Consider the following 20,338-nt stretch of genomic DNA (forward strand, 5'->3'; position numbering starts at 1 on the left):
GTGTTTGGTCTTGTTTCCTGGAGTCCTGTTGTAAGTCAAATCCAAATAAACCAGATTTTCAACTACTATTTTTCTTTTGCCAGAGGAGGGTACGAGAGGAGATTCTCAAATTATAAAACACCACACCATATTACCCAATCGATGCATCACGCCATCTTCGGATTTGATATGACGACAAAATCGAAAGAAAACCTTCTCCATACGTGAGCAATAACAAACTGAAATGAGTAAATACTGATAGAGGTGCGTACCCTTCTAGTTTATGTTACACAAGATAATTAGCTCAATATTAATTGATTCATATAGTTTAGAGATTTGAGCTCTGGTAAAAGGGCAGCACATACCAGACACGTGCGCGGGATTTTTTTTTGAGGGGGGGGGGGCAATATTTAAAAACTATTTATATAATAATTTTAGTGAGAAATGCCTAGAATTCAGAAATTTAGTTTCTACATTATAGTGTGTCTATAGTTCAAACGGTATAAGGACTTCAAAGTGACTCAAACATCAGTAAAATGTAAAAACCGTACTCCTGAAATCTAACAGATTTATTGTACTTAAGGCCTGAGTCATAGCCACAAAACCATTCCTAGGGTTGGTGGTGCTTGGGAAAAAATTAACTACAGCATCCCCCTCCTGACTTAAATACAAGCCAAAAAACTGAATCAAAGTGAAAAATTGTATCAACGTGGGAAACTCCCCTGCTGTTGCGCCCCCAGCCATGGCATCCGGGGCAGCTGCTTTGGTTTTTCCCCTCCTCTTTTGGGTGGCTCGGCTCAGCCTGATCATACAGAAAAATGCTGCTTATTATTTCTCGCAGCTTTTCTGTATTTTCGTATAGGCCAAAGGAAGGTTTACCAGTACAATCCCTTTTTGTGATGAACCTTGTCCTTAGGAAACTTTCTTTTTCTTTGGTAATTTTTTCAATGTATGGAAAAAAATATCGATCTATTTCCTTTGCCTCAGGGACAACAATTTGCCTCAGGGCTGGGAATGACGTTTGCTCTCCTTCTTAGATTTTCACCCAACCCCAATATTTTGAAAATATCTTTATGGTATTTTTATTTAAAAACACCATTTTTAGTTTTTCTGTTGAAAAAGCTTACAAAAACCTCAAAATTGCTCTCCCCCTTATTTGAAAAAATGCCCTTCCCTACATTCTCGTAAATTGGCCCCACAGCTTTTCTACTGACTTGGAAAACTTTTATTTAAAACTTTTAAATAAAATTAAACTTTTATTTAAAACTTTTATTTAAGGAATTGTGGAAGCAGATTGAAAGAAACAAATACCACTTGGATTAGGAACGTTTATAAGCTATGCATTTGCAATAGGATAATCTAATGGCACAGAATAGAGTTTCTTCAATAAACTAAATTAGCGCTCTTTTGCGGATCTAGAGTAAAATCTTGTGGAAAACTCAATGTGACAAGGGCGCCGTTGAGAAAAATCTTGGGGAGGGGGAAATGTGACAAAGGTGCCAATAATAGACCAAATTGACAAATTTACTCAAAAATAGTGAAAAAACGAAAAAAAAGGGAAATAGCGTGTCAGGAAAAATCTTGGGGGAACTTGGATCCTCCCGGCCTTCCTAGGTCCGCCAATGTGTTTTGAAGTACAGCGTTATGAAAAGGGATAGTTTTGGGTTTCAATTTCAGATGAATTCGTATAGCAAGTCAACATAGCCCTTAAGAATACATAAAAAGACTGTTACAAAACCCTTACAGGAAAAGGCGTTTGCATAAAGTCACTTTGCTTCAGTTAAACGAAAGGAATGGCTCATGTTTCGGGTTAGAATGTCCTTATTTTTCTGAAAATGTCAGTTTTTGGCGTCTTTCAAAAGTAAGAGTGGCATCATGGCTCTCTCTCATACATCCTGAGGTGTTCGATGTTGAGCTTTAGAAGCTTCGTCGCTTCTCATTTTATCACAACTTCGTAAGTAGTATTGTGAAAGTGAAATGTGTATGCCAATGAGACTTAAAGAACAACAATATCCCCCTAGATTTTCAAAGCTACATTTTGCGCTCCCTTTACATTACATGAATTGCTGCCACGGGTTGAAAATGCAGACTGTGCTTGTTTACCATGAAGATACTAACTGATGTTGTTAGTCAGTAACTGTCGTGGCAGTCTATCCAAAACACACCACAAATGATATTTTGTCAAATGACAAACGGCAACGTTGTCAATGACAAACGGCAACGTTGTCAATGACAAACGGCAACGTTGTCAATGACAAACGGCAACGTTGTCAAATGACAACGGCAACGTTGTCAAATGACAACGGCAACGATTAACTATGTTAAATCAACGACGTACGTACGTACCTTAGGGCTAAGACCCTCGAACTACTATATTGTCCCTAATTTATGGGCAATTTAATATCCTAATTGTCAATGTTCTTTTAGCCCCCCCCCCATCCAACAATAATTGTATGTGTCCTTTCAGAGGCATAACTTTATTACTACAATTCTCTCTTATAAGGCTATTATTCTGTAAGTTCTATTTGAGTCAGTTGGCTCAAGCTTTATTCACCCTCCTCCTTCATTCAATCTCATCCTGGTTTAAGTCATGGCAATAGGACTAAAGACAAATAATTTAAGTGTAGTCGCACCAAAGTTTATTAACAGACAGAATAATGATGTGCGTGATGAAAAGAATAATGATAATATAATGATAATATAACAATGATAATATGGTAATGAGAATAATGATGTAATGATAAAAAGACAGAATAATGAAAGATGCAGAAGATTCGTCTTTAATTTAGTACCCTATTAATTTAGTAGTTCGTGTTCAATTCATTGTCTCTTTTTTCCTTTTTTATTCTTTTTCGTCTCTTTTGCTTGACATGCGCAATTTATAACATATATTCATTTACATCATCTCGTGCTTAACATCGTAAAAGTCCAATTACCTGTCATCATAACTATGGTAAATTTCAATTCAATTAATTTGGGACACATATAATTTAACTCTTTATCACATAGTAACAATGAAAGATGTACAGCAATCATAATCTATACAGGAAATTTACATAAATATTATTTACATATATACATAATTGACCAATATCAATGCTCGTCTTCAATATCAAGCTCTGCATCAGATTCATCAATTTCACTTTCTTCGCTTCTCACGTCATTTTGATCCTGTCTTCTGTCGGCCGTGGAGGTGTCCTCTGGACCGTCTTGGACAACCCTCTTGTGCTTGGTTCGCCTATTTTGGAACCATACTTTCACCTGGAATAGACCAACAGATGATTATCTAAGAAAAATAATTATAAACCCAGTTTAGAATATTTAAAAATGAAATAAAATCTTGAACTTTAGTTTATCAAAAAAGTAGTCCAATATCTCAAATAAAAGCCAAGAAACAGTAAAACATTAAAGCAGCTTAGAAAAAAAAATGTCTTTAAAAGTCAATCTAATTACATTTTTCCTAATAACGTTCTACTCACCTCTAAAACTACTATTTAGGTTTACGTTATTCTTATATATCTAGTTAGCTTAGAAATAGCAAAAACATGGCAAAATATATGTTTTGCATATAACATATATGTTATATGTTTTGCTAGAAAATAGCAAAAACATGGGCATCTACTCTTCTGGTTTTATAGCAAAATTTTGCATATGTTGGTTTAGCATATAATGGCTAAATCTTGAACAAGTAGTCAAAAAATCAAACTTAGAGTGAAATTTTAAGAACTAAAAGATTACCCGGCTGTAATCTAGATCCTTCTTAAATGACTCCATTCTGTAATGAACATTATAGCATTCTATCTTGAATCACCCCTAAGTGTAGCAGGCATAACTTAATCGGGGGATTGGCCTCTCGAGGGGGCATTCAGTATTGCTTTAGATAACAAAAGTCACGTTTTTCAATAGTGCAATAGTTAAATTCCAAGAAGGTATGCTTGGATTAATTTCGCAAGGGGTGGGAAGGGGGTATTTTTAGTTGAAGCGCGGAGGAGTCTCATCAAAACAACAACAAAATTTAGATTATACGAGCAATATAAGAAAATATCAGGAAGATGAGGTTAACCACAAGTTTTATGGGGGCCTGTTTTTCCTCAAAAAGTCAGAATTGCTAAGAAATACACAAAATGCTACCAAAATTTTAGCGTAGTAGCATTACCACAGTAATTTTTAAATTAACAATAGTTGTTTAATAATCACGTTTGAATTTAATATAATTTAGTTTACATTAATTTTAATTTAATATATCTTAACTAGTTAATAGCTCACTTTAAATAATTTATTTAATAATCGTTAACAATTTTATTTAAATAATCGCTTATATCTAATAATAAAATTGTTAGCCTGATGCTTTTATTTACAGTTTTAAGGACTTTTCATTAGAATCCACACCACAAATTCTCACACTGGGAGAGGCTTACGTTGACACAAAAAAACAAAACAAATGAGCTATAAATTTGAGAGCAAAAGTCAACAATGAAAAGGAAATTCTTGTTAATTCTATGCTTGATATGAAACTCTTGTTTTTCTTTTGAAAAAAAACATTCTTTTCTCCTATTTGTTCAGTTATCAGAGAGGATACCCTTGTTCAGCCTAAATCTTGGTTTCGTCTCTTCCATCGGAGATTTTTAAGCACATATTAGCTAACTTAGCTGCTCAGTATACCCCTTTTGAACCGCAATGAAGACAATCCGTTGAGAGCCAAATATATATTCTATTTCTCTCATACTTTGCTAGGTTTATTTTTGAAGAGCGTAAGCTAATCATGTTTTGTCGCTTACAATTTCATAAGGTCAGAAATAGTTTTAATATAAACATGAATTCCACCTTTAATTATTCCACCACCAGTGGCTTGGCACAGTTAATGCAACTATTAGCGCAGTTATACCGCATTTGGCCCACTTAGCACTGTACCTAGTGTACGTGATTTCTAAAAAGTTGGTACCCTCTCGATTATAAGTGCATACAGGCTTAACCCTTAGAAGAGACTTCAGATGATTTTGGACGGAGGAAGAGGGGCAAGGGAAATAAACGCTCGTTCATTCTATTTTTGATCCCTGATAGGATATTTGGGTGCATCATAAGGAATAAAAAGTCCTTTATGTAAGTGCAGGCTTACATCATTTTGGTTATTTTGTTTGATAGATATATATTTACCGTGAATCTGGGGAGCTAAAAATTAAAAGAAAATCCCATGAAACATCTTAATTTCAGATGCCAGGCGAGGCAGAAAATGCCTTTGCGCGAGTCCTTGCGCGAGTGCAAGATCAAGTAAGACATTAAATCTGAAGCGTTAATAGTATCCCCCCTCGTCTTCCAATCCAAACTGATTCTGTACCATCGACCTTTTCATTCTTTCAAAGGTGATAGATTCACAAGAGTCTCTGGCAATACCATATCCTCTACACCGTAAACCAGAGCGTAGCCGCTCATTTATGGTGAATCCTTTCAAACATAAATTAGAGAAACATGGAAAAAGAAAAACACACATAGAAAAAACATCGTCAAATAACACAAAGCTGTGCGTAATCGGTGAAATGAAAAACAACAGAATGACCAATTGACTAGACAGGTCAAAGAACGAGATAAATTCAAGACCCGCAGAAGAAAGAACAAGTAATAAAAAACTGGAAACAAATTATGTACCGATATCACTGGAATACTCAATATTAAGGTGAACCAGGTCTATTTTCCGACAATCCTGTATCTCAGTAGTTGTCTCTGCATCCATGGGCTAATTTTCCAACAGAAGCGAGCATCTAGACCCTCAAGGTCCCTTAGCAACACCGCAGCTTCTACACCATAAGCATGAGCTTAGCCACTCTTTTATGGTGAATCCTATAGCAATTATAGAACTCCAGTTATAGAGAGTGGCAACACAGAAAAAAAAAAGAAAACATGTCGGAAGTGTTCCACTGAAAAACTGATCACGCTAACTGCTAATCAGCTTTTGACTAATGTCTAAGAAAGCAATACCTTAGCATTTAAAGCGCTATATTTTATCTAAAATGATTCGAACTTAAACAATCCAATTATTTTTGGCGGCTACTTTGTGAAAATCTCAAAAATCTGATTTTTGTAAAATTATATTCTCATTGTGCTAATCCAGCATTTCTATGCATATAATTTCCCACTTTCCATTATTTTGTATAGGGAAATCCCGAATTTGTTATTAATAAGGTTTTAATGATAAAAACAATAAAATTATCTAACTGATGGATTAGAAGGAAGAACTCCAATGATGAATTTGAAAAAGGCTTGTAAGGAAGAAAGTCTTCGTTCAGTTGACAATTTTCTTTGTTTTTCCTTTGCTTTAAGCCAAGTCATCATTTATTTTCCGCCGTTTTCTAAAATTAAAGTTTTTTTGTGGCAAATTCAACTATTTTTCCACTCTCTTAGTTAACTCTTTCGCCCCCTTTTTATCTTTATCCTTTCTTATACTAAATTGTCTTTGTCAGGCCGTAAAAAATAGTTTTCTAATACGTAAAGTAAGAACTGATCTACATAAACAGAATTAGAACAGTTTTCATATCTTTGATTATAACATGATCATTTCTGAAAAAAGCTCCAAATACCCCGAATTCGGGCTGCAGACCCATACCTGAAAACTCCCTTGCATTTTTGCCTAGTATATTTAGAGTACAAAGAAACATACAATAGATAATACAATAAGAATAAAATAATAACCAATAAAACAAAGTTGCTACGTTCCTTATGAGAAAAAAGTCATATTTTAAACTGGTCCGCAAAACATAATTGCTTGCCGGTATTATAAAAATGCCAAAAAGGGCCAAAAACAAACTAAGTTGAAAGAATGTAAATTCAAAATTTAGGATGGGCAATTTCCCTTATTTCTTTTTTTTAAACGAAAATACAAAAAAAATATTTTTTGATAAAGCTACAAAATAGGGTATTTTTCAAATTCCAGGAGGAGGGAAAAATATTTTGGCGAGGGGGTGCCTGCCCCCTTCTCCAGTTGATGCCACTGGACTGGGTATGCTCAAAAATTCAGAAAAACCTGATGCTGTTATAAAACTAAAAACTCATTGTGAGTCCAAGACTAACCTGTGTTTCAGAAAGGTTTAAGGACTGGGCAAGTTGTTTCCTTTCGGCTCCAACAACATAATGATTTTTGTCAAAAGCTGATTCAAGCTTAAGCAACTGACTGGGACTGAATGCTGTCCTCACTCTTTTTGGCTTTCGAAACGGTGCTAGCAAAAATCCAGCCATTTCTGGCCCTAAAAAAAGAAAGGGATATCAGATTATGATAAGAACTAAATCTAGCGAACAGAGAAATTTATAGCAAAATATGTCCAGTAAACAGCTTATGAACGTGCTTCATAACAACTTTAGAAATGTAATGCCTCATATAAGGCATGTTCGCTGGGCTTTTTCAGGTGGGAGGTGAGGTGGGGGGCAGCAACAGAAAAGCAAATTTTGCTGATAATATGTATTGGAATTGCTCAGAAATTTGGTAATATTTAGGGTTTCAGGGGAGTGTGACCCCCACTCCTGGCCCCTTTGACCATTTGCAGGCTTGGATTTACTAATAGACCCAATAGACCCGGGCCTAGGGGCGTGCAGTGCCAGGGTGTGCAATAAATTATCTCTGAGTGACTGTTTTCTTAACAAAAACTGGGCTGGTGTGATTTATCGTTAAAGTGCGAGGTGAATCCCGCTGCCGCGCTGCCTATTCAAAGAAGAGTGATTTTAAAACAACACAGGAATTCCGTACTTTCAGATCAAACAGTTCGTGGTAACGAACTGTAGTAAGGAGCGACCCGGCTCAATAGTAACCAAAACTCTAAAAAATGGAATTTTGATACCAATACCTACATCAAAAGAATCGCATTTTAATGCGATTTTGAATATATAAGTTTCATCAAGTTTAGTCTTACCCATCAAAAGTTACGAGCCTGAGAAAATTTGCGTTATTTTAGAAAATAGGGGGAAACACCCCCTAGAAGTCATAGAATCTTGACGAAAATCACACCATCAGATTCAGCGTATCAGAGAATCCTACTGTAGAAGTTTCAAGCTCCTATCTACAAAAATGTGGAATTTTGTATTTTTTGCCAGAAGGCAGATCACGGATGCGTGTTTATTTGTTTTTTTGTTTTCTTGTTTTTTTTGTTGTTTTTTTCCCAGGGGTGATCGTATCGACCCAGTTGTCCTAGAATGTTGCAAGAGGGCTCATTCTAACGGAAATGAAAAGTTCTAGTGCCCTTTTTAAGTGACCAAAAAAATTGGAGGGCACCTAGGCCCCCTCCCACGCTAATTATTTTCCCAAAGTCAACGGATCAAAATTCTGAGATAGCCATTTTATTCAGCGTAGTCGAAGAACCTTATAACTATGTCTTTGGGGACGCCTTACTCCCCCACAGTCCCCGTGGGAGGGGCAACAAGTTACAAACTTTGACCAGTGCTTACATATAGCAATGGTTATTGGGAAGTGTACAGGCGTTTTCAGGAGTATTTTTTGGTTGGGGGAGGGGTTGAGAAGAGGGGGATATGCTGGGGGAACTTTCCATCGATAATTTGTCATGGGGGAAGAAAATCTCCATGAAGGGAGCGCAGGATTTACTAGCATTATTTAAAAAAAAAAAAAACAATGAAAAAATAAATATGAAAAAGTTCTTTCAGCTGGAAGTAAGGAGCAGCATTAAAACTTAAAACGAACAGAAATTATTACCCATTTGAGGGGCTCACCTCCTCCTAATACCTCGCTCTTTACGCTAAAGTATTTTTAGTAATTTCAACTATTTATTCTACGGCTTTTGTGATTCTGGGGTCATTCTTAATGAATTGGGACAAAATTTAAGCTTTAGTGTAAAGAGCGAGGATCTGACAAGGGGGCGAGCCCCCTCATATATGTAATAAAAATATGAGAATACAGAAGTTCTTTACGTAAGCTAATTTATAAGTTACGTAAATCTTTTACTAATAAAAATATTCGTAAACAATTAAAAATTCTAGTTGCCTTTTTAATTAACCAAAAAGTCGGAGGGCAACTAGGCTTCCTCCCCCGCTCTTTGTTTCTCAATATCATTTGATCGAAATTATGAGAAAGCCATTTAGCCAAAAAAAAAATGCAAATTTTGTTTTAATTATTCCTCTGCGGAGAGCCAAAATCAAAACATGCATTGATTCAAAAACGTTCAGAAATTAAATAAAAAAAAAACAAGTTTTTTTAACTGAAAGTAAAGAGCGACATCAAAACTTAAAACGACCAGAAATTACTTCGTATATGAAAGAGGCTGCTTCCTCATCAACGCCCCGCTGTTTACGCTAAAGTTTTTTACTGTTTTAAAAAGAAGAATTGAGAGAAAGAGTCAAACTTTAGCGTAAAGAGCGGGACGTTGATGAGGAAGCAGCCTCTTTCATATACGAAGTAATTTCTGGTCGTTTTAAGTTTTAATGTCGCTCCTTACTTTCAGTTAAAAAAAACTTGTTTTTTTTATTTAATATCTCCCAAGAATGGCAGTTGAAAGCTCTATATCACTCTCTCTTTCATTACTTTTGAATCATCAGTTGCGTTCTGTTCCATGCCTCCAGTATCTCTGAATTTTAAGGAAATCCCCGAAAATTTTGTAAAAATGGAGCGGCAAAAACGCTTGAGCCTAGAACCGTCAAAGCTTTAAATCCGACCCCGACCGTGTTCCTGCTTATTATTATTGATATACGGGATATTAGCCCAAAATATTCGGTCGCACATTTTCCCCAAAATGCCGACGGAACATGACAGAATTACAATGTGAAATTAGTTTTTGTATATTCACTTTTAAAATATTGCTGGGTAGTATTACTGATATACTATTATAACTACATTAAAAAGCTAGAGCTAATTACCAAAGTATAGTAAAATCAATTCGATATAAGGAGGCTGATTGAAAAGGGAAGACAAACGTAATAGCAAGAAACTGCAAACAATCGTCCTTAAGGACGATTTGTTTTGGTCTTTTATATTAAAATTGATCAAAACAATTTTAACATAAAAAGTGTCATCTGACTATTATTAGCATGTCAAATATTCGGTAACTAGTAGTAATACCTAGAAGTCCACAGACTTCCTAAAGAGGAGTCCCAGCCTTTTCACATTCGGATTTGATATTAGCCATGAATAGCGGATCAGCATTAAGTAATTGATTGGACTATCTTTCAACGAGCAGCCTTTTTTAAGTTTTATTTCAACCAGAAGAGAGCCATGGCCAGGCTGAAATTTATTTGAGTGGGGGAGGGGATGGTTTTCAAAAATAGAACCTTTAAAATTTATGAGTTATGTATACAAATTTCAGAAACCATTGAAGCAATAGTGAAATCCTTGGTATTTCATGGTCGGGACATGGCTCCATCCATATAGTACTTGATTACATAGTTATACTCAAACTACGAACTTTTGATCTTTGAACTGTAACAATACAAATAAAAACTTTGAAAAGTTAAAAACGAACGATTTTATTTATTGTAAGCAGAATTCTTGCAAGAATCGCATTTAAATTTTGGCACCTAAATTGAGTGGATGCGAGGAGGTCTGGCACAAGTACGATGTGCCGCATCCTCTGCCAGGAACTCATTGTTTAGCGTCTCTTGTTAAGAGAGAAATTATGCATCTTTTTTCAATCAAAAAGTGGTTTTAGTGTTTGGGCAGTGAAAATTAGTTCCCCAAAAAACATTTAGTCTCTGTAAGCAGTAGCATAATGTCGTCAAAATTGGGGGGAGGTTAAAGTTGCTGCCATGTTTCCCATATCAAGTAAAAATAACAATGAAAACAGAAAAATGAGCGAAGGATATGAAGGCAAAGATATACTAAAGAAAACTGACCCATTTTTATGGATGCTTGAATTATGCAAGTTTATCTTAGTTTTGACAACATTTTAAAAGATACTAGATTTCAGTTGGGGAGGGGGGGGGATAAACTGGGATCTAGGGGAAGCAAACTGAGGTCAGAGCGGGCAGTTGCGCCCCTGACCAATCACAAATAACTCCCCTGTCTGTAAGACGAATTCTTACGGAGAGTGTTATGCACAGCTTGAACTAGTACGATAATGGAATCGAATTAACTAAATTAAAGCAACAATAAAATTAAGCAGTATGTTACCTGGAGGGAATCGGTGTCCAAAAAAGCGGTTTTGTCGAGCCATTAGCCAAGGGTAAAGAGGATTCGATGTTTGCATCATTGGTGAAACCCCAGGAAGACTCTGAAAATTAGGTATATGAGCTAGCCCAACAGAAGCATGATTCATAGGCTGTTGTAGACCAACTGCTGCTGCCAAGTGATGAGGCAGTTGTGCTTCGCCACTGTAAAGTGCCCTTAACTGTGTTAAAGCTTCAAGAACTTGTGGTTGACCCTGGTGAAGTGGTGGCCACTGAAAATGTTGCTGAGGTACTTGTTGAGGTAGGACAATGGGGGATACAGGAGTTTCTGGGGTAGGGGCTGAAGAGGAGACTGGTGATGGTGTTCTTTGAGGGGTTGTAGAAGATCTTGGAGTCAACTGATCTTCACAGATTTCCTCATTTCCAACGATAGATTCAATTGAAAAGCCTATTTTTGGCTTTTTATCACATCCTTGATCCAAGCTCTTATACTGAGAATAGTCTTTTGGCTCTGAATTAACATGTAACTGGAAAAACCGATTACTTTGCCATGGATTGCTGGTTAAAAAATCACGTCTCATGTCTATCGGCGGGTTCACAGTCATTACAGAATAAATTCACTGTTAAGCTACACCCTTTCTTCTTTGAACTAAATCAGACCCAAAAATATCTCCTTCAAGCATCAAGAAGTACGCCGTCTGAATTTTTACTCCTTCTGTTCTAATAGCCAATCAGAAGCAAGTACTTAGCTGATTTGCAAAGGGATTGGTCAGATGAAGTAAACATGGGAGGAAAGATCGAAGTCATCGTTCAATCTCGACATAACCAATTAAGTTCTGTTGGATCATAAAAAGCCTAAATACGTTTGTTGATGGCCGTGTTATTTGCGCCGGATTTCATGCTCCTGGCATTAATTGTAAAGACATTTATTAAGTATATACCTCTACAAGCGACTTGCATAAAAGCCTAGAATAATAACAACGATTTGTGGCTTACTTGGAATGTTTAAACGTGAGATCATAAGTAGGGATTTGATTATGTAGGCTATGCCATAAACAATAATTAATTTTTTATTTGCATGTTATTTAACAAGGCTGGAAATAATGATTTTATGAGAAAATAATTTCTGGCAATTAATAACAAAATAAAGTACATTATGATAACACAGAAGTCAAGCGTGCGTTTGTGTAGACTTTGTTGTTTTGAAGTTAAAATAACTTAAATTAATTGATCTAATAAAAGAAGAAGAAAAAACTTAAAATGTATGCATTATAATTTTGGAGCCAGCGGAATAGAATAGACTATAAAAGTCTAAAAAATGTAAATTGAAAAAATATCCAAAACCGGAACATTACATCATGATAATAGGTGTAGGAGAGCCAAAGGCCTGTGCCAAGTAAATGTACATTTTAGTGAGCTTAAGGCCTGAGCGGTTGTGAAAAATGAATAGGGGGGGGGTGACGTACACTGATTGGGGAGAGGAAGGTAACTAAACTCTCTGTTAAATTTTGAAACATATTTTTTTCTATTTTCATTTAAAAAAGAAGTAAAATTACCCGCTACCCCTTGATTTTCAAAAATATATTTGTGTTCCTGGGTTCAAAATTTACCTACTACAAAAATTTACCCACCCCTAATATTCTTATGAATTTACAACCCTGGAGGGAGGTAAGCCGGCTTGTTCTAAAGATAATATGTAGAAGTAAAACTATAAGAATATGCATTATGATAGAAAGGGAGTTTTCAATCATCAGGCGTCGGGGGCTGTTCCCCCCTCAACGCCCAGCTCTTTACGCTAAAGTTTTTATTGTTTTAAAAAGTAGAGTTGAGAGAAAGAGTCAAACTTTAGCGTAAAGAGCGGGGCGTTGAGGGGGGAACAGCCCCTTTCATATACCAAATAATTTCTGTTCATTTTAAGTTTTAATATCACTCCTTACTTTCAGTTAAAAAAACTTGTTTTATGTAATAATATAATTAAAATAGCATAATAATGATTATAGGATTTGATATTGTATTAAAATTAGAATGTTCAGTGGTGTCAATTCAAAAAAATATTAGAGGGGGGGGGGGGCAGATTGCATCTTTCAAAATCTACGGGAGAGCGGGCAGTTTTGTTGTTTTTTAATTTTTTTTCAATGAAAATACTTTTCCAATAGAAATAAATAACAGGTATTTTTTGAAGTCTATTGGGAATGGGCAAATGGCTCATTTCCAAATCACATGTGTCGTGGCAGTACGATCTTTGCGCCAAGGCTTGATACGATAAAATAATAGAAAGATGGTTTGTTACACAACGCATAGTTAAGCGGAAAATGAACAATCGTATGCAGAGGTAGTTTTAGGAGGACAGAGAGGGCACTTGCCCCGAGCGCAAGGATTTTATAGGCGCAAAATTTCAAATAAATAGTCTACCGGTTATGATAATTTTGTAATGTTTGAAATTTTATTTTTATTAAGATAAAGTAGAAGGTGCAGATGGAAATAAGTATAAGCAAACTGAATTCGAAATCTTTCTTTTTCCCGGAAGCTATCAATTGGGATGACATAACTAATAACCTTACAGAGGCTAAAGTAAGAAAAGTCACATTTAATTAAACTCAAGATTTTGTCAATAAATGAAAATTGTTGTTAAAATTTGGCTTGAAAATTTTGGAGAGCAGGGGGGAGAAGGCTAAGAAAGATTCCACCTCGTGTTCAAGAGAGGCCAGAACCGCGACTGACCATTGACATCTTTGATAGTTAGGAAAATGGAAAACTGAATCTCCTATGAAAAAGACCTCTAGATGCAGGTGCCCAGTTTGTGGTTGTAGGAAAAAAGTAAAATAAAGAAAAGTGGGTAAAGAATCTCGTAAAAATAAGCAAAGAAAATAAATGGTACCGAACAAGTTAAAATATAACTACAATTTGCTGGTATAGTTTTCTTTGGGAATCCGCAGACTGTTATTATTTGAATTTCTATGGGCAAAATACCATCGTCAACTTTAACAAAATAGTTTTGCTCATTTCTTTTCTCGGTTCAACCTGGCAACACTGATGAAATATGGCTCTAAGCAAATCTCAACTTCTCTTTAGCAACAAACAGGAAGTCTTAGGACATCGAAGTTTCGGATATGAACACACTTAAGATGGGTGCAGCGGGTAAAAAAATTGCTATTTTGATGTTTTTGGTACTTTACAGGCCAGGCTCACTGAAGTCATTTTAATTAGCAGTGGGTCAACGTGTTGGGCTTTTGATGAAAACTTTTCCCCATTTTTTAGGGCAATAAAAAAAATTAGTCAAAGTGGGGGATTGGAATGGAATAATCAGATAAAAGAGTTTTGGGTAATAATTAGAGAAATGGAGTAGTTTCGAGTAGCCTAGTTAGAGAAATTTCTGGGACTTAGTCTGAACTAAAGAGCTCCTCCTGAAGGTTGATCGTATTCATTAAAGATAACTTAAAATAAAATTAAGTTTTTTTAACTGAAAGTAAGGAGTGACATTAAAACTTAAAACGAACAGAAATTGCACTGTATATAACAGGGGCTGTTCCCTCCTAAACGCCCCACACTTTACGCTAAAGTTTGACTCCTTCTCTCAGCCCTACCTTTTAAAACAGTAAAAAACTTTAGCGTAAAGAGCGGGGCGTTGAGGAGGAAAAGCCCCTTTCATATACGAAGTAATTTCTGTTCGTTTTAAGTTTTAATGTCGCTTCTTACTTTCATTTTTAAAAAAAACTTGTTTTTTTATATTTAATTTCTGAAAGTTTTTGAACTAATGCATATTTTGATTTTGGCTCTCTGCACATGAATAGTTAAAACCAAATTTGCATATACATTTTTTTGTGGCTAAATGGCTTTCTCATAGTTTTGATCGGACGATTTTGAGAAAAAGGAACGGGGGAGGAGGCCTAGTTTCCCTCTGATTTTTTGGTTACTTAAAAAGGCAACTAGAACTTTTAATTTTTTACGAACGTTTTTATTGGTAAAAAACATACACATTTTACGAATTAACTTATGTAACGAACTTTTATATTCCGTATGTTTTTATTACGTACAAGTGTCCCCCTCGTCAACACCTCACTCTTTAGACTAAAGCTTGAATTTTATCCCAATTCCTTAAGAAGGACCCCTGAATCACAAAGGCCGTAGAATAAATAGTTGAAATTACTTAAAATGCTTTATTGTAAAGACAGAGGTATTAGGAGGAGGTGAACCCTATATGCATAATAATTTATGTTTGTTTTGAGTTGTAATGCTGCCCCTTACTTTCAGTTGAAAAAAATTTCATATTTATTTTTTCATTATTTTTTAAATAATGATAGAAAATCCTGCACCCCTCCCCTTCATGGAAATTCTCTTCCCCTTTGAGAGATTCCTTCATTTAAAGATCCCCCTACGTAACCCCTCCTTTCAGCCCTTCCTCTCACCAGCCAAAAAATTCCCCCTGAAAACGTCAGTACACTTCCCAATAACCATTACTATATGTAAATACTGGTCAAAGTTTGTAGCTTGCAGCCCCTCCCACGGGGACTGTGGGAGGATGCCCTACATGCCCTCCAATTTTTTTCGGTCACTTAAAAAGGTCACTAGAGTTTTTAATTTCCGTTAGAATGATACCTCTTGCGACATTCTAGGATCACCGGGTCGATACAATCACCCCTGGGAAAAAGAAAAAAAAAATACAAACAAATAAATACGCATCCGTGATCTGTCTTCAGGCAAAAAAATACAAAACTCCCCATTTTTGTGGATAGGAGCTTGAAGCTTCTACAGTAGGGTTCTCTGATTCGCTGAAGCTGATGGTGTGATTATTTTTAAGATTTTATGACTTTTAGGGGGTGTTTCTCCCTATTTTCTAAAGTAAGGCAAATTTTCTCAGGCTTCTAACTTTTAATAGGCAAGATTAACTTGATGAAACTTATATATTTAAAATCAGCATTAAATTGCAATTCTTTTGATGTAACTATAGGTAACAAAATTCCGTTTTTTAGATTTTGGTTATTTATGAACCGGGTCGCTCCTTACTACAGTTCTTTACCACGAACTATTTGATTATTCGCTTAAGATTCACTAATTAACGTATTCGTATAAGATTAACTAATGTCGATTGTTCTTCATTTTTCCTGTTTCAGTGCTCTTGTGCGCTTTTGTGTAAAGAAATTACTATAATTACTATTTTTATTATAGTGGGAAATACATACAAGTAGAGAAACCAGCTTTGATTCACATGGTTAAGGTTTATTTTCCCTCTGAGACGTGTAATTTTTAAGAGAACTGAAAGGACCCAATAATTACATCTTTGGACTCATCAGCTTGAAATTTCATCAGATTTGGGCTCATCAGATTTGGAAACACAATCCAATAGTTCTTATTAGTATAAACATGCAAACGTTTAGGCGATTAACGGGAGAGCTATGTTTTAATTTAGCGTTTTTATGCTTAATTTGAATTGTGCTTAATTTGTAATGACAACATTTGTATCCTGATTTTTAACCACCTAATTGTAACGATCCCTTCAAAATATCCATCGCTTTTACCACAATATGAACTGGCTCCATATTAATATCAAATTGACCCGAATTAGGGGAAGTTGATACACTTTGAGTTGTCTAATAAAAAAAACCGCAGTTTTATTGCTTAGTTAAGGCCTTTACCAAAATAAAACTATTTTTTTTACAGAATGTGTGAGCTTTAAGAACATGTTTTTTATGGTGAAATAATGCCAAGCATGGCTTGGTAAAAAAAAACGTCAAAACTTTTCAAACTATCCCCACTCTCTCAAACAGTTCCTACTACATTTGGCACAGTTTTGAGCCGCATGGCAGAGTCCTTACAAACTGCTTGTTATAATTCGCCACACTTGGCACTTATCACCTGGTGTATGTGATTTTCAAAAGTTGACACCCCTTGGCATGGAGTTCCTTACCTTAGACCTTAGATCTTCTTGGCCTCCAGAGGCACCCAAGCCGTCTAAGAAGAGCCTCCAATCATCTCTGTAACTGCTGACCGCAATAATATCTTCCCACTCAGGTTGTAGGGAGGCATGAAATTGACGAAGGTCACTGTTGAAGGTACGATGGAGTGTGTTTTTGGGTCGTCTTCTACAGTAGGTATCTTCGGGTAACCAAAAGAATGCTTTCTTGGGGATTCTGGTGTCGTCCATACGCACTACGTGGCCTTGGTAGCTCTATCTGCGTCTTCGTATGGTTTCAATGAGGGTTGGCTGACCTCTGATCTTCCTTATATGTGCATTTGTGACTTTTTGAGTCCAGTGAGTACCGAGCAGCCTCCGGAGACAAGCATTCTCAAAGAACTGGATTCTCCTCTCTTGGACTTGGTTGAGATGTCAAGTTTCCGATGCGTAGAGGAGGACAGGCAGGCCATTGGTGTTGAACAGGCGGAGTTTGAGCCGGAGAGAGAAAGTACTCGATCTCCATACTTTATTGAGCCTTTTGAAGGTGCTGTTAGCCTGACCAATTCGGACAATGACTTCTTTGGCTGTGGATCCTGGTGTTTTCGATGATACTACCAAGATATTTGAAGTTGACTACCTGGTGTACATCGTCGTCACCGCATTTGATTTTCGTAGGTGAGTCGCTTGTCACCATTCCTTTGGTTTTACTGACACTGAAATTAATCCCGAATTCACCTGCTTTTTGCTGGATATTTGAGAGAAATTCCTGAAGTCGTGCTTCGGCGGTTTCAAGTGTTGCAATGTCATCAACAAAATCTAGATTGCTGAGCGGGCGATCATTTAGGCGTAATCCAGTTGACTCGAGGCTTCTCAATATATAGTCCATGACCAATGCAAACAGTAGTGGTGATAAGACACAGCCTTGTTTCACCCCAGAGACGATTAAGAATTTACGTGATTTCCCCTCTGAAGTCCTCACACAGCTTGTTGTATCTTCATACATGGCCATAATTAGCTTAACTAAGATGTTAGGGATACCGTAATGGCGGAGAAGCTTCCAAAGTGACTGGCGGTCCAAAGAGTCGAAGGCTTTTTCAAAATCTATCAAGATCATACATAACTTGTTGTGCCATTCGCAGCTCTCCTCGGTGAGCATTCGCAAAGTGAAAATCAGGAGCGGTTTGGATCTATTCACTGTTTGTGGCACCATCATCAGCAATTGCAAAATGTCCAGAATTGAAATTTATACTTGACAGCAAATATTGAGAAAAACTTTAATTCTTTCAGAATTGTTAATTTATGTGTTATAGTTAGAACTGTCTTTAGTTAAATTTATCATTTATGGAAGTTGGCTAGCCAGTGATGACTGGAGGAAAATGGGCCAAATAAAAAGTAATTCCTATTGCAGTTCTGAACCAGGATAAGGTGAATTTCTTAAAGTTATAAATCAATATAATTATGAATTATAACCGTGACACTAAATAGGAAAAAAAAAACAGTGCAGTCTGATTTACCTGTTTTACGAAAAGTTTCTCTTTATCGCTCGCTAAACAACAAATAGGATGGCTTCACACAGGGACATCAATTTACAAAAATATACGGGCGTGGGCAGAAGTTTACTTCTCAAAATATACGTGGGGGAAATTTACTTTTCAAAATATAGGGGGTAAAATTTACTTTTCAATATCTAAGAGGAGGGGAAATTATATTTCGTTTTTACTTTTTTCAATGAAAGTACCCATGCATTCTCCAACTTGAACATTAAAGAAACATATTTTTATTAATCTAGAAGGGGGGGGGGTCAAAATCTAGAGACAAATTTCCATCTTGCGACTTATTTTTGTCTGTCAAGACCTATTATGATCTAATTTTTGGCTTCAACGCTTTTGTAATTTATTCTCTATGACTTACAAGTTTTCAAGTTTGTTGATTACATTTGTTTTATCTCTTTTTCTGTAAAAGAAAGTATCAAATTACAACATAAATTAATTACAATAACTAACATTAATTAAACAACATTTAATAACATTAATTAATGCTAACAACGAGTTTTCCATCTGAAATGGTTGGAAAGCGTTCTAATCAACCATCTATCTGGTTATAACATATCTGTCCTGCAAATGAACGTTGTTGTACTCAAAGCAAATACTTAGATTCTCTTCAAATTTCTTAAGGGCTTCAAGCGGACCAGCGTTATCGACAGCATTATTCGTTGGAGAGTTGACACGGCTGGGTTTTAATGTACACATTAATTAAAAAAACAAAGATTTTTCAAGGAAAGTAAAGAGTGGAGTTGAAACTTAAAACGAAAAAAAAATTATTACTTCCCAGCCTATCTAACATATATCAATAAAACTAGTGCAAATAAATCAATCTGGTGATATTTCCCTATGTTTGTAGAATTACAAACAACTAGCGCTTTACTGAAAACACAAAAGCCAAGTATAAAAACCAAAAATATTGATTTATGACTTAAGAGTAAATACGTAGCCTCACAACAACATACTAATCTATAACGTGTTTCATAGCCTTACAGGAGCTGTGATATCAGTAAATTTCAGTAAACAATTAAAATTATCTTAAAAACTAAGTTATGAAAATAATATTTTTAAATTCATTAAATAGCATACAAAATAATGGATTGATTTATCAGGTAGCATATTGGTTTCACCTAGCATTACTCGAAATGAAGAACAAATCAACCATAAGATGAACTCCGGAAATCCAATTATTTCTCTCTAAAAAACGGAAAATTCCAAGTTGTAATACAAATGCTGAAGCGAGCCTGCAGTCATAATACTAACAAGATTCCTTTACTTCGAACTTTTCTACAAAAAAAAAAAAAAAAAAAAAAATCATGAAATGTCCTTTTCCGATCCAAAATGACAGACAATCATTGAACTGAGCTCATTTTGCATAAGTGATGCCATATTAAAGGAAAAAACATAAAGCAACAATCTAAAAATGCTTTACTTTTAAACTGTTAAAAGTATCCTTAAATGATTTACATTTGCCGTACCAAAACTCCTATATTGTTTTGGGTTTTCAATAAAGCGCTAGTTTTCTGTAATCCCACCAACATACGGAAATATCACCACTTTCATTGACGTTCACAGGCTGGGAAGTAATAATTTTTGATCATTTTAAGTTTCAAATTTTCTCTTTACTTCCCTCAGAAAAGCTATGTTTTTTTTTAATTGATCTTTGCTCGTTTTTGATTAAAATTTAATTTAGAAACAACACTGCTATGATCTTCTTTGTTTATACAGAATAATATATGTTCGTTTTAAGTTTTAATGTCCCCCCTTTGTTTCATTTGAAAACTTATTCTTTTACATAATTTCTAATCACCTCCAATGCAGGGGAGATAAGACA

At 35.6% G+C, this 20,338-nt stretch overlaps 1 protein-coding gene across 1 annotated transcript; it reads right to left on the reverse strand.

The window, feature by feature from the left end:
- Window positions 1-2,948: 2,948 nt before the first annotated feature.
- On the reverse strand, window positions 2,949-11,725 carry LOC136027562 (homeobox protein EMX1-like). The gene is made up of 3 exons (XM_065704931.1): window positions 11,075-11,725; window positions 7,042-7,214; window positions 2,949-3,240 (listed from the first exon to the last, which is right to left on the reverse strand). Exons 1-3 carry the CDS (start codon window positions 11,673-11,675, stop codon window positions 3,073-3,075), a joined length of 942 nt encoding a protein of 313 aa, XP_065561003.1. The 5' UTR covers window positions 11,676-11,725; the 3' UTR covers window positions 2,949-3,072.
- Window positions 11,726-20,338: the final 8,613 nt, after the last annotated feature.

This window comes from Artemia franciscana, chromosome 5, assembly GCF_032884065.1.
Source record: "Artemia franciscana chromosome 5, ASM3288406v1, whole genome shotgun sequence".
Lineage (NCBI taxonomy): Eukaryota > Metazoa > Arthropoda > Branchiopoda > Anostraca > Artemiidae > Artemia > Artemia franciscana.

Bases quoted from the DNA above. Each gene is read 5' to 3' on its own strand.
- LOC136027562 (XM_065704931.1), bottom strand. From the start codon at position 11,675: ATGACTGTGAACCCGCCGATAGACATGAGACGTGATTTTTTAACCAGC. The intron at 7,215-11,074 runs GTAACATACTGC...TTCTTTTTTTAG, and splicing joins TGGACACCGATTCCCTCCAG to GGCCAGAAATGGCTGGATTT. The intron at 3,241-7,041 runs GTTAGTCTTGGA...GGTCTATTCCAG, and splicing joins TAAACCTTTCTGAAACACAG to GTGAAAGTATGGTTCCAAAA.